Genomic DNA, 22,870 nt, shown 5'->3' with positions numbered 1-22,870 from the left:
TTTCGCAAGGCACTGTATGTCTACCGTCTCTACCTCCCGCTTACTCTCTCTACTCTCCCTGTCCTCTCGGCCCACTCTTTTTAACATCCTGTGCTCACCGGCAAGATGCTTTGTGGCACTGGCAACGTTGTTCCCTAGCTTCCAAGAGAGTCGTATTTGAAAAAAGAATAACAGTTGTGAGAATTGAAGGCCTGGAAGAGAAGCCAAGCTCAACTATCGTGACGAATGATGACGTTCTTCGAAGAGTAATCGTGGTCTTTAGGAAGTAATTCAAGATATCAGCATATCTAAAGTTTAGTATATACAAGAATAGGAAAAGTGGGCAAATGTGGTTTCTGGGTAAACCATTTAAATGACAAGGGAAAGTTAGATAGATGTTATGGTCCACAAGGACACATTTGTATATGGACATCATAGCTGTACCATCACAAAAAGACATGTTATATGCAAGACAAAATAGATTGAATGGCCACAATTTTCTTCCTGTCATATGAACTGATGTGAAAGAACTTGTCAGGTGAAAGCAAAGTCCTGGAAGGCATCTTCCATATTGCTTTGGTCAATTTTTGCTTTGGTCAATTTCCATCCGCACTGAACAGTGCGGATGGAGGTAACAAGCAGATGAGGCTACTTTAGACTATCAAGATGCACCCCGTGCCAACTTGAATCTTAAAACGGCTTTTTCACCCCAGGAAGCCCTTTCCTGGTGTAACGACCAATAGATGGACATACTAGCTCACAATCATTCAACCCATTACCAATCAAGCTCAGCCATTGGCCAGTGTGTTTTAACTATTTTGTGCGGTCTCCTGTTACTTTACACGTGTGCACACACACACACACACATCAATAACCGTTGATCTCCTTTGTTTTCTTGGTGGAGAAAGAGATCTTTCTTCCTCAAGCCTGGGAAGAGGGGAAGGAGTGGGGGAGGGGAGGTGAGTGGGCAGGAAGGACAGGGGTCAGACTACACAATGGGAACAAGTCTGAGAGGAGTGGAGAAATAGGGGAATGAAGAGGGAGAACTTGTAGAGCAATTCTAGACAGTTGTTCTAGTACATGGATTGAAGTGCAAGGTGTTTCCCAGTGATGGCAAACTGTCTCATAATTATCTTAGGGGAACACACACCCTCTAATCTGCAAAAATGATACACCAAATTAATAATGTGTCTGAATAATGTGTTATTGGTATTACTCAATGTAAATAAAGGGAAATTGAGAGCAAAATTATTAATTATATCACTTTAGTAAATTATTTTAAAAAGGGTTAATGAACATCGTGGCCTCATCTAGTAAAATCCTCAATTACCTAAAATGTGTCATTGGTGTTATCATAAAGGTAACAATTAATTAACGTCATTATGCTACCATATTATTTGATTTAGAATGGGAAGATGTACCCAAATACATTTAAATTAAATTAAATCTAGAAACATTAAGTAATTATTTTCCAAAATGCCATGTCCAAATGCCACCACATCTCAAGAATGACCCACACACATATCACTCCTGATTAATGAAACAAAAAACACACCATTTTCTTTCTTTATTGCTTTCTGGTAAATACTGTACATTTTGCTTTATGTCTTGTACACAGATACCTTACCCAGAGCTCTCAACATAGCACATCAACAAGGCTATTGCTCGCTAGCGCTGTCCCCAAATAATTAAAAAACGTACAATCCCACTTTGCATCATATTTCTGTTTTTCCAAATTAAATGCCACTCTTCAGGGGGCTGGGTACTGCAATTCAATTAGGTTGAGAGCAGAAATTAATTCAAGCCACTTCACTTAACAGAAAAACTGGATTTGAACGGGAACACTCGTCAATTATGCATCGCTGAAAGGGATTCTCCCGGGTAAAGACACAGCTGCATGTCCAGCTATTAAAACCCATTGGGCCGGTTTCCTAGACACAGATTAAGTCTAGTTCTGGACTAAAAAACATTTAAGGTTTTCAGCAAAACTGCTCAGTAATATAAAAGCATCAGTGGCTCATTTTGAGTGACAGTTAGAGGGGTGATGATGGTGGACGATGGGGGACAGTATCTACTGGATGCTCTTTATGATGTCTGTCTCGGGTGTGTGTTGGTAGGAGTCAATCAGGAAACACACACACAGGCCTATTTGTTCTTGCTCAGTGTTCTCTGTTTCTCGCCGTGCTCCACTATCTTCTCCTCCACGTACAGCCCTTTACGACGCCGAACACCGTTCATGTATTTCAGAGCCTGATTGGCGGAATCAGCCTTCTCTCCAAAGTGGAGGTACTCCTCTTCTGTGGTAGGAACCCAGGACGGATCACTGGAGATCACCTTGAGACACACACAGAGACAGACAGAGAGACAGAGATTTAGTTTCAAATACATGAAGACAGATTTAGTTTGAAGTCCACCACTGAGCAGGATAATGCTTCATTAAATGGACTATAGATACAAAGATCAGGACCTGTATCCCCAAAACATCTCAGATCAACACTATGTTCTAGAGGAGAGAGACTGCGTGGACATCCAGATCAACACTGTGTTCTAGAGGAGAGAGACTGTGTGGACATCCAGATCAACACTGTGTTCTAGAGGAGAGAGACTGTGTGGACATCCAGATCAACACTGTGTTCAAGAGGAGAGAGACTGTGTGGACATCCAGATCAACACTGTGCTCTAGAGGAGAGACTATATGGACATCCAGATCAACACTGTGTTCTAGAGTAGAGAGACTGTGTGGACATCCAGATCAACACTGTGTTCTAGAGGAGAGAGACTATATGGACATCCAGATCAACACTGTGCTCTAGAGGAGAGACTATATGGACATCCAGATCAACACTGTGTTCAAGAGGAGAGACTGTGTGGACATCCAGATCAACACTGTGCTCTAGAGGAGAGACTATATGGACATCCAGATCAACACTGTGTTCAAGAGGAGAGACTGTGTGGACATCCAGATCAACACTGTGTTCTAGAGGAGAGACTATATGGACATCCAGATCAACACTGTGCTCTAGAGGAGAGAGACTATATGGTCATCCAGATCAACACTGTGCTCTAGAGGAGAGACTATATGGACATCCAGATCAACACTGTGTTCTAGAGGAGAGACTATATGGACATCCAGATCAACACTGTGTTCAAGAGGAGAGACTGTGTGGACATCCAGATCAACACTGTGCTCTAGAGGAGAGACTATATGGACATCCAGATCAACACTGTGTTCAAGAGGAGAGACTGTGTGGACATCCAGATCAACACTGTGCTCTAGAGGAGAGACTATATGGACATCCAGATCAACACTGTGTTCTAGAGGAGAGAGACTGTGTGGACATCCAGATCAACACTGTGTTCTAGAGGAGAGAGACTGTGTGGACATCCAGATCAACACTGTGTTCTAGAGGATAGAGACTGTGTGGACATCCAGATCAACACTGTGTTCTAGAGGAGAGAGACTGTGTGGACATCCAGATCAACACTGTGTTCTAGAGGAGAGAGACTGTGTGGACATCCAGATCAACACTGTGCTCTATAGGAGAGACTATATGGACATCCAGATCAACACTGTGTTCTAGAGGAGAGACTGTGTGGACATCCAGATCAACACTGTGTTCTAGAGGAGAGATTGTGTGGACATCCAGATCAACACTGTGTTCTAGAGGAGAGACTGTGTGGACATCCAGATCAACACTGTGCTCTAGAGGAGAGACTGTGTGGACATCCAGATCAACACTGTGTTCTAGAGGAGAGACTGTGTGGACATCCAGATCAACACTGTGCTCTAGAGGAGAGACTGTGTGGACATCCAGATCAACACTGTTCTAGAGGAGAGAGACTGTGTGTGTTTGTTGAGGAGGGCCTGGCTATGTGCAACCTGCTGAGGAGATGAGGCAATGACTTCTGCTGCTTCACACACACACACCATGCCACAATTACTGTACCAGTGTGTGCGCGGGCCCCTGCACCTGGCCGTTAGGGGCCCCGAGTGACAGACTCTGGATGCAGGCAACAGATGGTAGAGGAAGAACAACACCAGACAGATTATGAGGTTGCACGCACGCGCACACGCACACGCACACGCACACACACACACACACACACACACACACACACACACAATATATTTTGGCACAATTGGGTCCAGTAGGGCGAATGGGTGTGTGTTTCATTGTGTGTGTACGTGTGCAGGGTTAGAGTGGCGGGTGCTCAGCTCTAACTGTAACGGGGGGAATGTACCAACAGGGGGGCTGAAACACACGAACACACTAGTATGCACGAGTGCACACAAGCAAAGACACACACAGGTCTTTGATTTAATCTGCCCTCTGCGGCCCCTGTTGTGTGCATCCCTTCAGTTACTTATCTTTACAGGGGCCTTTGTCTCACTGCTGTGTGTGTGTTTGCGAGTGTGTTTGTGAGTGAGTGAGTGGGGTGAGTGAGTGAGTGAGTGAGTGAGAGAGCTTTTGTCATTGCGCTCCATGAAGCGTGTCAGTGGGCCTCACCTACATTAGCCTGAATGAATGAACACACACACACACACACACACACACACACACACCAGATGCTAGTCCCTGAACTACAACACAATGGGAGGAAAAAAGTTATTGTCACAACCTCTTTCTCATGCTAATCTAATGTAAGTCCATAACATTACACACATAGCTAACACAACAATACAACACTCACAGAAGAGCTCTCTGTCACTAAACACTAGTCATATGTTAAATAAATATGAAGCCCATAGCAAATCAATGATAAACTAAATGCTAACAGTAGCTTGCATCTAATTTAAATAGACAAGATGTATAGAAAGATTTAGATAGTATCAAGGTGGAGTCTACTAAAATCCCATTGTTATCGTCTATGGAGTAACTATCTATGTTCTAATGATTGTCTATGGAGTAACTATCTACAGTGCCTTGCGAAAGTATTCGGCCCCCTTGAACTTTGCGACCTTTTGCCATATTTCAGGCTTCAAACATAAAGATATAAAACTGTATTTTTTTGTGAAGAATCAACAACAAGTGGGACACAATCATGAAGTGGAACGCCATTTATTGGATATTTCAAACTTTTTTAACAAATCAAAAACTGAAAAATTGGGCCTGCAAAATTATTCAGCCCCTTTACTTTCAGTGCAGCAAACTCTCTCCAGAAGTTCAGTGAGGATCTCTGAATGATCCAATGTTGACCTAAATGACTAATGATGATAAATACAATCCACCTGTGTGTAATCACGTCTCTGTATAAATGCACCTGCACTGTGATAGTCTCAGAGGTCCGTTAAAAGCACAGAAAGCATCATGAAGAACAAGGAACACACCAGGCAGGTCCGAGATACTGTTGTGAAGAAGTTTAAAGCCGGATTTGGATACAAAAAGATTTCCCAAGATTTAAACATCCCAAGGAGCACTGTGCCAGCGATAATATTGAAATGGAAGGAGTATCAGACCACTGCAAATCTACCAAGACCTGGCCATCCCTCTAAACTTTCAGCTCATACAAGGAGAAGACTGATCAGAGATGCAGCCAAGAGGCCCATGATCACTCTGGATGAACTGCAGAGATCTACAGCTGAGGTGGGAGACTCTGTCCATAGGACAACAATCAGTCGTATATTGCACAAATCTGGCCTTTATGGAAGAGTGGCAAGAAGAAAGCCATTTCTTAAAGATATCCATAAAAACTGTTGTTTAAAGTTTGCCACAAGCCACCTGGGAGAAACACCAAACATGTGGAAGAAGGTGCTCTGGTCAGATGAAACCAAAATTGAACTTTTTGGCAACAATGCAAAACGTTATGTTTGGCGTAAAAGCAACACAGCTCATCACCCTGAACACACCATACCCACTGTCAAACATGGTGGTGGCAGCATCATGGTTTGGGCCTGCTTTTCTTCAGCAGGGACAGGGAAGATGGTTAAAATTGATGGGAAGATGGATGGAGCCAAATACAGAAAATAAGAAAACCTGATGGAGTCTGCAAAAGACCTGAGACTGGGATGGAGATTTGTCTTCCAACAAGAAAATGATCCAAAACATAAAGCAAAATCTACAATGGAATGGTTCAAAAATAAACATATCCAGGTGTTAGAATGGCCAAGTCAAAGTCTAGACCTGAATCCAATTGAGAATCTGTGGAAAGAACTGAAAACTGCTGTTCACAAATGCTCTCCATCCAACCTCACTGAGCTCGAGCTGTTTTGCAAGGAGGAATGGGAAAAAATTTCAGTCTCTCGATGTGCAAAACTGATAGAGACATACCCCAAGCGACTTACAGCTGTAATCGCAGCAAAAGGTGGCGCTACAAAGTATTAACTTAAGGGGGCTGAATAATTTTGCACGCCCAATTTTTCAGTTTTTGATTTGTTAAAAAAGTTTGAAATATCCAATAAATGTCGTTCCACTTCATGATTGTGTCCCACTTGTTGTTGATTCTTCACAAAAAAATACAATTTTATATCTTTATGTTTGAAGCCTGAAATGTGGCAAAAGGTCGCAAAGTTCAAGGGGGCCGAATACTTTCGCAAGGCACTGTATGTTCTAATGATTGTCTATGGAGTAACTATCTATGTTCTAATGATTGTCTATGGAGTAACCATCCATGTCATGATTGTCTATGGAGAGACCATCTATGTTGTCATGACTGTCTATGGAGTAACTATCTATGTTGTCATGACTGTCTATGGAGTAACTATCTATGTTGTCATGACTGTCTATGGAGTAACCATCTATGTTGTCATGACTGTCTATGGAGTAACTATCTATGTTGTCAAGATTGTCTATGGAGTAACCATCCATGTCATGATTGTCTATGGAGTAACTATCTATGTTGTCAAGATTGTCTATGGAGAGACCATCTATGTTGTCATGACTGTCTATGGAGTAACTATCTACGTTGTCATGACTGTCTATGGAGTAACTATCTATGTTGTCATGACTGTCTATGGAGTAACTATCTATGTTGTCATGACTGTCTATGGAGTAACTATCTATGTTGTCATGACTGTCTATGGAGTAACTATCTATGTTGTCATGACTGTCTATGGAGTAACTATCTATGTTGTCATGACTGTCTATGGAGTAACTATCTATGTTGTCATGATTGTCTATGGAGAGACCATCTATGTTGTCATGACTGTCTATGGAGTAACTATCTATGTTGTCATGATTGTCTATGGAGTAACTATCTATGTTGTCATGATTGTCTATGGAGTAACTATCTATGTTGTCATGACTGTCTATGGAGTAACTATCTATGTTGTCATGATTGTCTATGGAGTAACTATCTATGTTGTCATGACTGTCTATGGAGTAACTATCTATGTTGTCATGACTGTCTATGAAGTAACTATCTAACTGCTGCAGATACTGACAGAGAAACGTAAATTAAACCGGACAGTGTTTTAATGAAGCTCACACATAAAGGCTGACAACAATGTGCTAGTAGGGGGTGGGTGTGTGGAGCAACGGGGGAATCTAATACTGAGTGACATGCTGTGTGTTGTAATGAATTTACATAGCGTGTGTGTCGCATCTAGTTTCAGGTTTCAAGGTTTATTCGCCATGTGCCGAGGATACAACAGCTGTAAAACAATACAGTAACATACTTACCTTGAGAGCTCTTTCCCAACAGCATTTATTATCAAAATAATAATATAGATAATAATAACAAATAAAAGCAGTGTGTGGTGTCTCTTCTTCCTGGCAGTGTGACATCAGGTCAGACCGTAAAGCTGTTCACTAGGCTTGTGTGTGTGTGTGTGGTGTCTCTTCTTCCTGGCAGTGTGACATCAGATCAGACCGTAAAGCTGTTCACTAGGCTTGTGTGTGTGGTGTCTCTTCTTCCTGGCAGTGTGACATCAGATCAGACCGTAAAGCTGTTCACTAGGCTTGTGTGTGTGTGTGGTGTCTCTTCTTCCTGGCAGTGTGACATCAGGTCAGACCGTAAAGCTGTTCACTAGGCTTGTGTGTGTGTGTGTGGTGTCTCTTCTTCCTGGCAGTGTGACATCAGGTCAGACCGTAAAGCTGTTCACTAGGCTTGTGTGTGTGTGTGTGGTGTCTCTTCTTCCTGGCAGTGTGACATCAGGTCAGACCGTAAAGCTGTTCACTAGGCTTGTGTGTGTGTGTGTGGTGTCTCTTCTTCCTGGCAGTGTGACATCAGGTCAGACCGTAAAGCTGTTCACTAGGCTTGTGTGTGTGTGTGTGGTGTCTCTTCTTCCTGGCAGTGTGACATCAGGTCAGACCGTAAAGCTGTTCACTAGGCTTGTGTGTGTGTGTGTGGTGTCTCTTCTTCCTGGCAGTGTGACATCAGGTCAGACCGTAAAGCTGTTCACTAGGCTTGTGTGTGTGTGTGTGGTGTCTCTTCTTCCTGGCAGTGTGACATCAGGTCAGACCGTAAAGCTGTTCACTAGGCTTGTGTGTGTGTGTGTGGTGTCTCTTCTTCCTGGCAGTGTGACATCAGGTCAGACCGTAAAGCTGTTCACTAGGCTTGTGTGTGTGTGTGTGGTGTCTCTTCTTCCTGGCAGTGTGACATCAGGTCAGACCGTAAAGCTGTTCACTAGGCTTGTGTGTGTGTGTGTGGTGTCTCTTCTTCCTGGCAGTGTGACATCAGGTCAGACCGTAAAGCTGTTCACTAGGCTTGTGTGTGTGTGTGTGGTGTCTCTTCTTCCTGGCAGTGTGACATCAGGTCAGACCGTAAAGCTGTTCACTAGGCTTGTGTGTGTGTGTGTGGTGTCTCTTCTTCCTGGCAGTGTGACATCAGGTCAGACCGTAAAGCTGTTCACTAGGCTTGTGTGTGTGTGTGTGGTGTCTCTTCTTCCTGGCAGTGTGACATCAGGTCAGACCGTAAAGCTGTTCACTAGGCTTGTGTGTGTGTGTGTGGTGTCTCTTCTTCCTGGCAGTGTGACATCAGGTCAGACCGTAAAGCTGTTCACTAGGCTTGTGTGTGTGTGTGTGGTGTCTCTTCTTCCTGGCAGTGTGACATCAGGTCAGACCGTAAAGCTGTTCACTAGGCTTGTGTGTGTGTGTGTGGTGTCTCTTCTTCCTGGCAGTGTGACATCAGGTCAGACCGTAAAGCTGTTCACTAGGCTTGTGTGTGTGTGTGTGGTGTCTCTTCTTCCTGGCAGTGTGACATCAGGTCAGACCGTAAAGCTGTTCACTAGGCTTGTGTGTGTGTGTGTGGTGTCTCTTCTTCCTGGCAGTGTGACATCAGGTCAGACCGTAAAGCTGTTCACTAGGCTTGTGTGTGTGTGTGTGGTGTCTCTTCTTCCTGGCAGTGTGACATCAGATCAGACCGTAAAGCTGTTCACTAGGCTTGTGTGTGTGTGTGTGGTGTCTCTTCTTCCTGGCAGTGTGACATCAGGTCAGACCGTAAAGCTGTTCACTAGGCTTGTGTGTGTGTGTGTGGTGTCTCTTCTTCCTGGCAGTGTGACATCAGGTCAGACCGTAAAGCTGTTCACTAGGCTTGTGTGTGTGTGTGTGGTGTCTCTTCTTCCTGGCAGTGTGACATCAGGTCAGACCGTAAAGCTGTTCACTAGGCTTGTGTGTGTGTGTGTGGTGTCTCTTCTTCCTGGCAGTGTGACATCAGGTCAGACCGTAAAGCTGTTCACTAGGCTTGTGTGTGTGTGTGTGGTGTCTCTTCTTCCTGGCAGTGTGACATCAGGTCAGACCGTAAAGCTGTTCACTAGGCTTGTGTGTGTGTGTGTGGTGTCTCTTCTTCCTGGCAGTGTGACATCAGGTCAGACCGTAAAGCTGTTCACTAGGCTTGTGTGTGTGTGTGTGGTGTCTCTTCTTCCTGGCAGTGTGACATCAGGTCAGACCGTAAAGCTGTTCACTAGGCTTGTGTGTGTGTGTGTGGTGTCTCTTCTTCCTGGCAGTGTGACATCAGGTCAGACCGTAAAGCTGTTCACTAGGCTTGTGTGTGTGTGTGTGGTGTCTCTTCTTCCTGGCAGTGTGACATCAGGTCAGACCGTAAAGCTGTTCACTAGGCTTGTGTGTGTGTGTGTGGTGTCTCTTCTTCCTGGCAGTGTGACATCAGGTCAGACCGTAAAGCTGTTCACTAGGCTTGTGTGTGTGTGTGTGGTGTCTCTTCTTCCTGGCAGTGTGACATCAGGTCAGACCGTAAAGCTGTTCACTAGGCTTGTGTGTGTGTGTGTGGTGTCTCTTCTTCCTGGCAGTGTGACATCAGGTCAGACCGTAAAGCTGTTCACTAGGCTTGTGTGTGTGTGTGTGGTGTCTCTTCTTCCTGGCAGTGTGACATCAGGTCAGACCGTAAAGCTGTTCACTAGGCTTGTGTGTGTGTGTGTGGTGTCTCTTCTTCCTGGCAGTGTGACATCAGGTCAGACCGTAAAGCTGTTCACTAGGCTTGTGTGTGTGTGTGTGGTGTCTCTTCTTCCTGGCAGTGTGACATCAGGTCAGACCGTAAAGCTGTTCACTAGGCTTGTGTGTGTGTGTGTGGTGTCTCTTCTTCCTGGCAGTGTGACATCAGGTCAGACCGTAAAGCTGTTCACTAGGCTTGTGTGTGTGTGTGTGGTGTCTCTTCTTCCTGGCAGTGTGACATCAGGTCAGACCGTAAAGCTGTTCACTAGGCTTGTGTGTGTGTGTGTGGTGTCTCTTCTTCCTGGCAGTGTGACATCAGGTCAGACCGTAAAGCTGTTCACTAGGCTTGTGTGTGTGTGTGTGGTGTCTCTTCTTCCTGGCAGTGTGACATCAGGTCAGACCGTAAAGCTGTTCACTAGGCTTGTGTGTGTGTGTGTGGTGTCTCTTCTTCCTGGCAGTGTGACATCAGGTCAGACCGTAAAGCTGTTCACTAGGCTTGTGTGTGTGTGTGTGGTGTCTCTTCTTCCTGGCAGTGTGACATCAGGTCAGACCGTAAAGCTGTTCACTAGGCTTGTGTGTGTGTGTGTGGTGTCTCTTCTTCCTGGCAGTGTGACATCAGGTCAGACCGTAAAGCTGTTCACTAGGCTTGTGTGTGTGTGTGTGGTGTCTCTTCTTCCTGGCAGTGTGACATCAGGTCAGACCGTAAAGCTGTTCACTAGGCTTGTGTGTGTGTGTGTGGTGTCTCTTCTTCCTGGCAGTGTGACATCAGGTCAGACCGTAAAGCTGTTCACTAGGCTTGTGTGTGTGTGTGTGGTGTCTCTTCTTCCTGGCAGTGTGACATCAGGTCAGACCGTAAAGCTGTTCACTAGGCTTGTGTGTGTGTGTGTGGTGTCTCTTCTTCCTGGCAGTGTGACATCAGGTCAGACCGTAAAGCTGTTCACTAGGCTTGTGTGTGTGTGTGTGGTGTCTCTTCTTCCTGGCAGTGTGACATCAGGTCAGACCGTAAAGCTGTTCACTAGGCTTGTGTGTGTGTGTGTGGTGTCTCTTCTTCCTGGCAGTGTGACATCAGGTCAGACCGTAAAGCTGTTCACTAGGCTTGTGTGTGTGTGTGTGGTGTCTCTTCTTCCTGGCAGTGTGACATCAGGTCAGACCGTAAAGCTGTTCACTAGGCTTGTGTGTGTGTGTGTGGTGTCTCTTCTTCCTGGCAGTGTGACATCAGGTCAGACCGTAAAGCTGTTCACTAGGCTTGTGTGTGTGTGTGTGGTGTCTCTTCTTCCTGGCAGTGTGACATCAGGTCAGACCGTAAAGCTGTTCACTAGGCTTGTGTGTGTGTGTGTGGTGTCTCTTCTTCCTGGCAGTGTGACATCAGGTCAGACCGTAAAGCTGTTCACTAGGCTTGTGTGTGTGTGTGTGGTGTCTCTTCTTCCTGGCAGTGTGACATCAGGTCAGACCGTAAAGCTGTTCACTAGGCTTGTGTGTGTGTGTGTGGTGTCTCTTCTTCCTGGCAGTGTGACATCAGGTCAGACCGTAAAGCTGTTCACTAGGCTTGTGTGTGTGTGTGTGGTGTCTCTTCTTCCTGGCAGTGTGACATCAGGTCAGACCGTAAAGCTGTTCACTAGGCTTGTGTGTGTGTGTGTGGTGTCTCTTCTTCCTGGCAGTGTGACATCAGGTCAGACCGTAAAGCTGTTCACTAGGCTTGTGTGTGTGTGTGTGGTGTCTCTTCTTCCTGGCAGTGTGACATCAGGTCAGACCGTAAAGCTGTTCACTAGGCTTGTGTGTGTGTGTGTGAGAGAGAGACACCGGGCTGCACACGCTCATTAACAATGTCCGGCTCTCTCGGCCAATTAAATTAGCCGACCTTGAACAATAACCACTTAAACCCCCAGACAGACAGGAGCGCACGCGCACACACACACACACACACACACACACACACACACACACACACACACACACACAATAAGAAACACGTAATACACATACCCATGACATAGATACAGTGGGGTCTGAAATGATTGACCCCCTTGATAAAGATGAGCAAAAATGTCTGTATAAAATAAAGGATAAAACTACAGTACATTGTATTAGGCTTGAGAAGTACCCAGACTTTCAAAATGTCATACTGTTCTTCTGCCATCCTGGGATTTACTACACTAAAAACAAAAAGCCCATTGGAATGCTAACAAAATTAGCACAGGTAATGGACTCAGCAGCTCCGCTTTCTCTTGTTTTTTGCTCTTTACAACAAACACGTGACTGGCTCAACTGTTCTAGGAACTGTAAAACAATGTGACTGGCTCAACTGTTCTAGGAACTGTAAAACAATGTGACAGGTGAAATGAAGAACGAGATCTGCTTTATCTCCTAACGTATTGCACAAGTTGACTGCAGGTAATGACTTAAAAGTAACTACAAATATTCACATTTATTGAAAAACTCCAAATAACTATTATTGAAGGTATAAAGAAACCATCCACTGGCTTTCTTTGCAAAAATTTTTTTGTGAAATTATATTATTTTATACTAATACCATTGGTCAAAGAAAGAGACCCTGTTTTCGATACCTCACCTTGTGAGGATAACGACACTGAGCCCATTTCTAAAATGTTTGAGGAGATGGAGAACACATTGGGAGGGATCTTAGACCATTCCTCCATACAGAATCCTTCCAGTTCCTGGAACACTCTAACCACTAGGCTACCTGCTGGTTACTGGCCCAACACTCTAACCACTAGGCGACCTGCTGGTTACTGGTCCAACACTCTAACCACTAGGCTACCTGCTGGTTACTGGCCCAACACTCTAACCACTAGGCTACCTGCTGGTTACTGTCCCAACACTCTAACCACTAGGCTACCTGCTGGTTACTGGTCCAACACTCTAACCACTAGGCTACCTGCTGGTTACTGTCCCAACACTCTAACCACTAGGCCACCTGCTGGCTACTGTCCCAACACTCTAACCACTAGGCTACCTGCTGGTTACTGTCCCAACACTCTAACCACTAGGCTACCTGCTGGTTACTGGTCCAACACTCTAACCACTAGGCTACCTGCTGGTTACTGTCCCAACACTCTAACCACTAGGCCACCTGCTGGCTACTGTCCCAACACTCTAACCACTAGGCTACCTGCTGGTTACTGTCCCAACACTCTAACCACTAGGCTACCTGCTGGTTACTGTCCCAACACTCTAACCACTAGGCTACCTGCTGGTTACTGTCCCAACACTCTAACCACTAGGCTACCTGCTGGTTACTGGCCCAACACTCTAACCACTAGGCTACCTGCTGGTTACTGTCCCAACACCCTAACCACTAGGCTACCTGCTGGTTACTGTCCCAACACTCTAACCACTAGGCTACCTGCTGGTTACTGTCCCAACACTCTAACCACTAGGCTACCTGCTGGTTACTGTCCCAACACTCTAACCACTAGGCTACCTGCTGGTTACTGGCCCAACACTCTAACCACTAGGCCACCTGCTGGTTGCTGGCCCAACACTCTAACCACTAGGCTACCTGCTGGTTACTGGCCCAACACTCTAACAACTAGGCCACCTGCTGGTTACTGGCCCAACGCTCTAACCACTAGGCTACCTACTGGTTACTGGTCCAACACTCTAACCACTAGGCTACCTGCTGGTTACTGGCCCAACACTCTAACAACTAGGCCACCTGCTGGTTACTGGCCCAACGCTCTAACCACTAGGCTACCTACTGGTTACTGGTCCAACACTCTAACCACTAGGCTACCTGCTGGTTACTGGCCCAACACTCTAACCACTAGGCTACCTGCTGGTTACTGTCCCAACACTCTAACCACTAGGCTACCTGCTGGTTACTGTCCCAACACTCTAACCACTAGGCTACCTGCTGGTTACTGTCCCAACACTCTAACCACTAGGCTACCTGCTGGTTACTGGCCCAACACTCTAACCACTAGGCTACCTGCTGGTTGCTGGCCCAACACTCTAACCACTAGGCTACCTGCTGGTTACTGGCCCAATGCTCTAACCACTAGGCCACCTGCTGGCTACTGGCCCAACGCTCTAACCACTAAGCTACCTGCTGGTTACTGTCCCAATGCTCTAATCACTAGGCCAACTGCTGGTTCCTGGCCCAACGCTCTAACCACTAGGCTACCTGCTGGTTACTGGCCCAATGCTCTAACCACTAGGCTACCTGCTGGTTACTGGCCCAACGCTCTAACCACTAGGCCACCTGTTGGTTACTGGCCCAACGCTCTAACCACTAGGCTACCTGCTGGTTACTAGGCCCAAAAATCTAACCAATAGGCTACCTGCTGGTTACTGGCCCAACACTCTAACCACTAGGCTACCTGCTGGCTACTGTCCCAACACTCTAACCACTAGGCTACCTGCTGGTTACTGGCCCAACACTCTAACCACTAGGCTACCTGCTGGTTACTATCCCAACACTCTAACCACTAGGCTACCTGCTGGTTACTGTCCCAACACTCTAACCACTAGGCTACCTGCTGGATACTGGTCCAACACTCTAACCACTAGGCCACCTGCTGGTTGCTGGCCCAACACTAACCACTAGGCTACCTGCTGGTTACTGGCCCAATGCTCTAACCACTAGGCCACCTGCTGGCTACTGGCCCAAAGCTCTAACCACTAAGCTACCTGCTGGTTACTGGCCCAACGCTCTAACCACTAGGCTACCTGCTGGTTACTGGCCCAACGCTCTAACCACTAGGCTACCTGCTGGTTACCGGCCCAACGCTCTAACCACTAGGCTACCTGCTGGTTACTGTCCCAACACTCTAACCACTAGGCTACCTGCTGGTTACTGTCCCCACGCTCTAACCACTAGGCTACCTGCTGGTTACTGTCCCAACACTCTAACCACTAGGCTACCTGCTGGTTACTGGCCCAACACTCTAACCACTAGGCTACCTGCTGGTTCCTGGCCCAACACTCTAACCACTAGGCTACCTGCTGGTTACTGTCCCAACACTCTAACCACTAGGCTACCTGCTGGTTACTGTCCCAACGCTCTAACCACTAGGCTACCTGCTGGTTCCTGTCCCAACACTCTAACCACTAGGCTACCTGCTGGTTACTGTCCCAACACTCTAACCACTAGGCTACCTGCTGGTTACTGGCCCAACACTCTAACCACTAGGCTACCTGCTGGTTACTGTCCCAACACTCTAACCACTAGGCTACCTGCTGGTTACTGTCCCCACGCTCTAACCACTAGGCTACCTGCTGGTTACTGGCCCAACACTCTAACCACTAGGCTACCTGCTGGTTACTGGTCCAACACTCTAACCACTAGGCTACCTGCTGGTTACTGGCCCAACACTCTAACCACTAGGCTACCTGCTGGTTACTGTCCCAACACTCTAACCACTAGGCTACCTGCTGGTTACTGGTCCAACACTCTAACCACTAGGCTACCTACTGGTTACTGGTCCAACACTCTAACCACTAGGCTACCTGCTGGTTACTGGCCCAACACTCTAACCACTAGGCTACCTGCTGGTTACTGTCCCAACACTCTAACCACTAGGCTACCTGCTGGTTACTGTCCCAACACTCTAACCACTAGGCTACCTGCTGGTTACTGTCCCAACACTCTAACCACTAGGCTACCTGCTGGTTACTGGCCCAACACTCTAACCACTAGGCTACCTGCTGGTTGCTGGCCCAACACTCTAACCACTAGGCTACCTGCTGGTTACTGGCCCAATGCTCTAACCACTAGGCCACCTGCTGGCTACTGGCCCAACGCTCTAACCACTAAGCTACCTGCTGGTTACTGTCCCAATGCTCTAATCACTAGGCCAACTGCTGGTTCCTGGCCCAACGCTCTAACCACTAGGCTACCTGCTGGTTACTGGCCCAATGCTCTAACCACTAGGCTACCTGCTGGTTACTGGCCCAACGCTCTAACCACTAGGCCACCTGTTGGTTACTGGCCCAACGCTCTAACCACTAGGCTACCTGCTGGTTACTAGGCCCAAAAATCTAACCAATAGGCTACCTGCTGGTTACTGGCCCAACACTCTAACCACTAGGCTACCTGCTGGCTACTGTCCCAACACTCTAACCACTAGGCTACCTGCTGGTTACTGTCCCAACACTCTAACCACTAGGCTACCTGCTGGTTACTATCCCAACACTCTAACCACTAGGCTACCTGCTGGTTACTGTCCCAACACTCTAACCACTAGGCTACCTGCTGGATACTGGTCCAACACTCTAACCACTAGGCCACCTGCTGGTTGCTGGCCCAACACTAACCACTAGGCTACCTGCTGGTTACTGGCCCAATGCTCTAACCACTAGGCCACCTGCTGGCTACTGGCCCAAAGCTCTAACCACTAAGCTACCTGCTGGTTACTGGCCCAACGCTCTAACCACTAGGCTACCTGCTGGTTACTGGCCCAACGCTCTAACCACTAGGCTACCTGCTGGTTACCGGCCCAACGCTCTAACCACTAGGCTACCTGCTGGTTACTGTCCCAACACTCTAACCACTAGGCTACCTGCTGGTTCCTGTCCCAACACTCTAACCACTAGGCTACCTGCTGGTTACTGTCCCAACACTCTAACCACTAGGCTACCTGCTGGTTACTGGCCCAACACTCTAACCACTAGGCTACCTGCTGGTTACTGTCCCAACACTCTAACCACTAGGCTACCTGCTGGTTACTGTCCCAACACTCTAACCACTAGGCTACCTGCTGGTTACCGGTCCAACGCTCTAACCACTAGGCTACCTGCTGGTTACTGTCCCAACACTCTAACCACTAGGCTACCTGCTGGTTACTGTCCCAACACTCTAACCACTAGGCTACCTGCTGGTTACCGGTCCAACGCTCTAACCACTAGGCTACCTGCTGGTTACTGTCCCAACACTCTAACCACTAGGCCACCTGCTGGCTACTGGTCCAACACTCTAACCACTAGGCTACCTGCTGGTTACCGGTCCAACGCTCTAACCACTAGGCTACCTGCCCCAAAACAAGAAGGTATACAGAAGGTGGTAAAGAAGTGGGACTTTTTCTGTATATAAAAGGGGTATAATAAGGATGAGCCAGAGATTGTCAGAGAAGTCATGTATTGATGTCAATGGGAGACTAGTTAGGATTCACCTCATACTGGAACTAATAGGGAACAGGGCTGTGAGTTCTAGAGACAAGGGTGAAATAAAAACTGATCCTAGTTCAGCATTGTGATTTCCTTTATTCCTTCATTAATGAAAAACCATTAAATTATTAACAGCTAAAAATACAAGCACCTGTTTTCAGACTGATGAGTTGCAGCTCACAACCCCCCCACGGAGTGAGCCTTGCATGTGTTTTTGTCTGTGTGTGTGTGTGTGCGCGCGTGTGTGTTGTATGCCTGCTGTGTGTGTGTCTGCACACGACAGGGTGTATGTGTGAGCGCGCCTCACCTCCCAGTGGCTGAAGACCAGTTGTGGACTAGCCAATCCACTGGTTCTCTTGCGTATCTCATCAGCGAATCCGAAGCTCTCGGCCACAGGAAGGACGGCCTTGATGATGAACATCTCCGTCCCCTCCTTCATCTCCTCCTGTAACACTCGGCCCTCCCTCTTCCCCAGGACCCCGTACACACGACCTGGACACACACACACGATAATTAGTAGAAGTGGCTTAATGTGTACTCTGACCATGTATACAGTGTGGCCAGCTATATACAATCTAATCAAATGATTGTGTGTGTGAATCGATGTGGTCAATCTAATCCAACTATGTATACAATCTATTTATGCATGATCTTATCCAACTATTGATTAGATGTAAATAATGGACACGATGTAATGAAAGTATTGATGAAGTCTATTTCTACACTAAATGTTACGCAACCAACATCTACTATAATATACATCATGGAATTAACATATGGATCACATTCATCGATACTAATGAAACTAAGTTCTCCTAATGGGGGTATATAGAGTGGAAGGCATTGGTATTCACAACAGGCTAGTAGGAGAGCTTGACAAACGCCACATTTAAAGGGATGCTAGCGTTGCAGAAGTGAGTAAAAAGTCATATTGTTTCTGAAATGGGCTCATAATAACACACTTAATTCTGGTGTTGATTTGGCTGGCTGTAAATGGATGTGACTGCTAAACGTGCTGTTAAAATATGGTTTATTGATTATCCGTAACAGAAGTTGGGCAAGGCTCATTTGAATCTTAATGATGACCAAAAGTAGTGCACTATACAGGGAATAGGGTGCCATTTGGGACCAACTCAGAGTTGATCACTGACACTACAAAGACAAATATTAGAATAGTTCTAGAGCATCGATAGTAATAATGAAGGTTGTCAAATCACATGTTATTGGCCACATACACACATTTAGCAGATGTTATTGTGGGTGTAGTGAAATGTTTGTGTTTCTAGCTCCAACAGTGCAGTAATATCTAACAATTCACACCAATACACACAAATCTAAAGTAAAATAATGGAGTTAAGAAATATATAAATATTAGGACGAGTAATGTTGGAGTGGCATTGACTAAATACAGTAGCATAGAATACAGTACATACATATGAGATGAGTAAAGCATTATGTAAACATGATTAAAGTGTTCCATTATTAAAGTGGCCAGTGTATATGGAGCAGCAGCCTCTAAGGTGCGGGGTTGAGTAACCGGGTGGTAGCCGGCTAGTGATGGCTATTTAAATATCAACCAATACTGTACCATCATCTTTTCTCTGTGTTTCAGTGGACGAGGTAAGAGCTGTGTTCCTACACCGGGGATGGGATAATATACCAGTCCGATGGACTCCTATCACACTAGAATGGGAGTTGTGTGCAGCAACTCACCCTCCACCTGGTGTAACATTCTTGGTAGTTTAGTTGTCATGTTGTGGCTTGAATGTCCTGACAAGTTGTATCACAGTCATTTGTATCTGAATAGAAGCTGCTATAATAATTCCCTCAACCTCCTCCTGTGTGGTTTAGAATGCAGTAATGCCTCCAGGAAAGATTGAAGAAGCAGATTTGAAGGTGTGTGTGTTGTGTTTTAGCTATTTACCTAAGACCTCTGTGGTTAGTTTGTGTTTTGCCCAGAGTGTGTTATATTGTGTGTGTGTCCGTGTGTTATATTGTGTGTGTGTGTGTGTGTGTCCGTGTGTTATATTGTGTGTGTGTCCGTGTGTTATATTGTGTGTGTCTGTGTGTTATATTGTGTGTATTATATTGTGTGTGTGTGTCCGTGTGTTATATTGTGTGTGTGTGTCCGTGTGTTATATTGTGTGTGTGATATATTGTGTGTGTGTCCATGTGTTATATTGTGTGTGTCCGTGTGTTATATTGTGTGTGTGTCCGTGTGTTATATTGTGCGTGTGTGTGTCCATGTGTTATATTGTGTGTGTGTCCGTGTGTTAAATTGTGTGTGTGTCCGTGTGTTATATTGTGTGTGTGTGTGTGTGTCCGTGTGTTATATTGTGTGTGTGTCCGTGTGTTATATTGTGTGTGTGTCTGTGTGTTAGTGTGTTATATTGTGTGTGTGTCCGTGTGTTATATTGTGTGTGTGTGTCCGTGTGTTATATTGTGTGTCCGTGTGTTATATTGTGTGTCCGTGTGACATATTGTGTGTCCGTGTGTTATATTGTGTGTCTGTGTGACATATTGTGTGTCCGTGTGACATATTGTGTGTCCGTGTGTTATATTGTGTGTCCGTGTGTTATATTGTGTGTCCGTGTGTTATATTGTGTGTCCGTGTGTTATATTGTGTGTGTGTGTGTGTCTGTGTGTTATATTGTGTGTGTGTCTGTTTGTTATATTGTGTGTCCGTGTCCATGTGTTATATTGTGTGTGTGTCCGTGTGTTATATTGTGTGTGTGTCCGTGTGTTATATTGTGTGTGTGTCCGTGTGTTATATTGTGTGTGTGTCTGTGTGTTATATTGTGTGTCCGTGTGTTATATTATGTGTGTGTGTCCGTGTGTTATATTGTGTGTCCGTGTGTTATATTGTGTGTCCGTGTGTTATATTGTGTGTGTGTGTCCATGTGTTATATTGTGTGTGTGTGTCCATGTGTTATATTGTGTGTGTGTGTCCATGTATTATATTGTGTGTGTGTGTCCATGTGTTATATTGTGTGTGTGTGTGTCCGTGTGTTATATTGTGTGTGTGTGTTATATTGTGTGTGTGTGTCCATGTGTTATATTGTGTGTGTGTGTTATAATGTGTGTGTGTGTCCATGTGTTATATTGTGTGTGTGTGTCCGTGTGTTATATTGTGTGTGTGTGTCCATGTGTTATATTGTGTGTCCATGTGTTATATTGTGTGTGTGTGTCCGTGTGTTATATTGTGTGTGTGTGTCCATGTGTTATATTGTGTGTCCATGTGTTATATTGTGTGTGTGTGTCCGTGTGTTATATTGTGTGTGTGTGTTATATTGTGTGTGTGTGTCCATGTGTTGTATTGTGTGTGTGTGTTATAATGTGTGTGTGTGTCCATGTGTTATATTGTGTGTGTGTGTCCGTGTGTTATATTGTGTGTGTGTGTCCATGTGTTATATTGTGTGTCCATGTGTTATATTGTGTGTGTGTGTCCGTGTGTTATATTGTGTGTGTGTCCATGTGTTATATTGTGTGTGTGTCCGTGTGTTATATTGTGTGTGTGTCCGTGTGTTATATTGTGTGTGTGTCCGTGTGTTATATTGTGTGTCCGTGTGTTATATTGTGTGTGTGTCCGTGTGTTATATTGTGTGTCCGTGTGTTATATTGTGTGTCCATGTGTTATATTGTGTGTGTGTCCGTGTGTTATATTGTGTGTGTGTCCGTGTGTTATATCGTGTGTGTGTCCGTGTGTTATATTGTGTGTCCGTGTGTTATATTGTGTGTGTGTCCGTGTGTTATATTGTGTGTCCGTGTGTTATATTGTGTGTCCGTGTGTCCATGTGTTATATTGTGTGTGTGTGTCCATGTGTAATATTGTGTGTGTGTGTCCATGTGTTATATTGTGTGTGTGTGTCCATGTGTTATATTGTGTGTGTGTGTGTCCGTGTGTTATATTGTGTGTGTGTGTTATATTGTGTGTGTGTGTCCATGTGTTATATTGTGTGTGTGTGTTATATTGTGTGTGTGTGTCCATGTGTTATATTGTGTGTGTGTGTCCGTGTGTTATATTGTGTGTGTGTGTCCATGTGTTATATTGTGTGTCCATGTGTTATATTGTGTGTGTGTGTCCGTGTGTTATATTGTGTGTGTGTCCATGTGTTATATTGTGTGTGTGTCCATGTGTTATATTGTGTGTGTGTCCGTGTGTTATATTGTGTGTGTGTCCGTGTGTTATATTGTGTGTCCGTGTGTTATATTGTGTGTGTGTCCGTGTGTTATATTGTGTGTGTGTCCGTGTGTTATATTGTGTGTCCATGTGTTATATTGTGTGTCCGTGTGACATATTGTGTGTGTGTGTCCGTGTGTTGTATTGTGTGTCCGCGTGTTATATTGTGTGTCCATGTGTTATATTGTGTGTCCGTGTGACATATTGTGTGTATGTGTCCGTGTGTTATATCGTGTGTTTGTGTGTTCTGCCGTGTGTCCGTGTGTTCTGCCGTGTGTGTGTGTGTTCTGCCGTGTCTGTGTGTTCTGCCGTGTGTGTACTGCTAAGCCTCTTACCTAACACCTCTGCTGTAGCCATGATTTCACAGGTGTACATAGCAGCCATGAGTCTCTGAGGTTTGGCCTGGAACGCGTGCCGACAAGCCTCCTTCACAGCAGCTATGAGCTGGCCAGAGAACGGTCCGTAGCAGTCCACTAGCCCGGCCACAACCTCCGCCCTGCGTCTCCCCTGGCTCGCCCCAGCCACGGCACCCTCTGCCTGGGAAGGCGTCTCACCCGCTCCCCCTGCCTTGCCTGAGGCCTCCTGCTGACCTGTAGCCTCAGCGGGGCTTTCGGAAACAGATGCATCAAGGGAGTTGGAGTCTTCTTCAGTCACAGAGTCCAGGTGGGTGCGCTGGGTGGGGAAGTTCATGTCCCATCTCTCCACAGAGAAGCAGACGCCCATGAGGGGCTCCTCGCACATTGGACCAGAGAGGGTGGCGAGCTGGAAACCGCTGACAACGCTGTTGTCAAAGTCTCGGATGGAGCTGGCCTCAGCTTTCGCCCCTCCCTCTTTCTCTCCTTTCTCTCGTTCGAGGCAGTGCCACACAGATGGTCTCTGGTACCCCTCTACGCTGTTAAGGAGGATGTTTGGTCCATACCTAATAATAACATGGCCATATTAATTACCATGAAATACCTGCATAGCACACAATTTCATCTCATATTAAATACCATGAAATATCATCCCAACCCATATGAAATACTCTGAAATACCTGCATACCCTCTCATCCCAACCTATATGAAACACCCTGAAATACCTGCATACCCTCTCATCCCAACCCATATGAAACACCCTGAAATACCTGCATACCCTCTCATCCCAACCCATATGAAACACCCTGAAATACCTGCATACCGTCTCATCCCAACCTATATGAAACACCCTGAAATACCTGCATACCCTCTCATCCCAACCTATATGAAACACTCTGAAATACCT

At 45.9% G+C, this 22,870-nt stretch overlaps 1 protein-coding gene across 3 annotated transcripts in view; it reads right to left on the bottom strand.

The window, feature by feature from the left end:
• Positions 1-1,535: 1,535 nt before the first annotated feature.
• LOC139385059 (elongation factor like GTPase 1) overlaps positions 1,536-22,870 on the bottom strand; it is a 103,873-nt gene continuing 82,538 nt past the window's right edge. For all 3 annotated transcript variants that reach the window (XM_071130103.1, XM_071130106.1, XM_071130104.1), the window contains exons 21-23: positions 21,945-22,528; positions 17,737-17,921; positions 1,536-2,313 (exon numbers count right to left, since the gene is read on the bottom strand). In XM_071130103.1, coding sequence (XP_070986204.1) covers positions 2,125-2,313; positions 17,737-17,921; positions 21,945-22,528 — 958 coding nt within the window. In that variant the 3' untranslated portion in view covers positions 1,536-2,124. The remainder of the gene's footprint in view (positions 2,314-17,736; positions 17,922-21,944; positions 22,529-22,870) is intronic.

The sequence above is a fragment of the Oncorhynchus clarkii genome, chromosome 26, assembly GCF_045791955.1.
Source record: "Oncorhynchus clarkii lewisi isolate Uvic-CL-2024 chromosome 26, UVic_Ocla_1.0, whole genome shotgun sequence".
Taxonomy (NCBI): Eukaryota; Metazoa; Chordata; class Actinopteri; order Salmoniformes; family Salmonidae; genus Oncorhynchus; species Oncorhynchus clarkii.
Note: the sequence above shows the minus strand (reverse complement) of the source record. Positions and strands in the feature narration are given on the sequence as shown.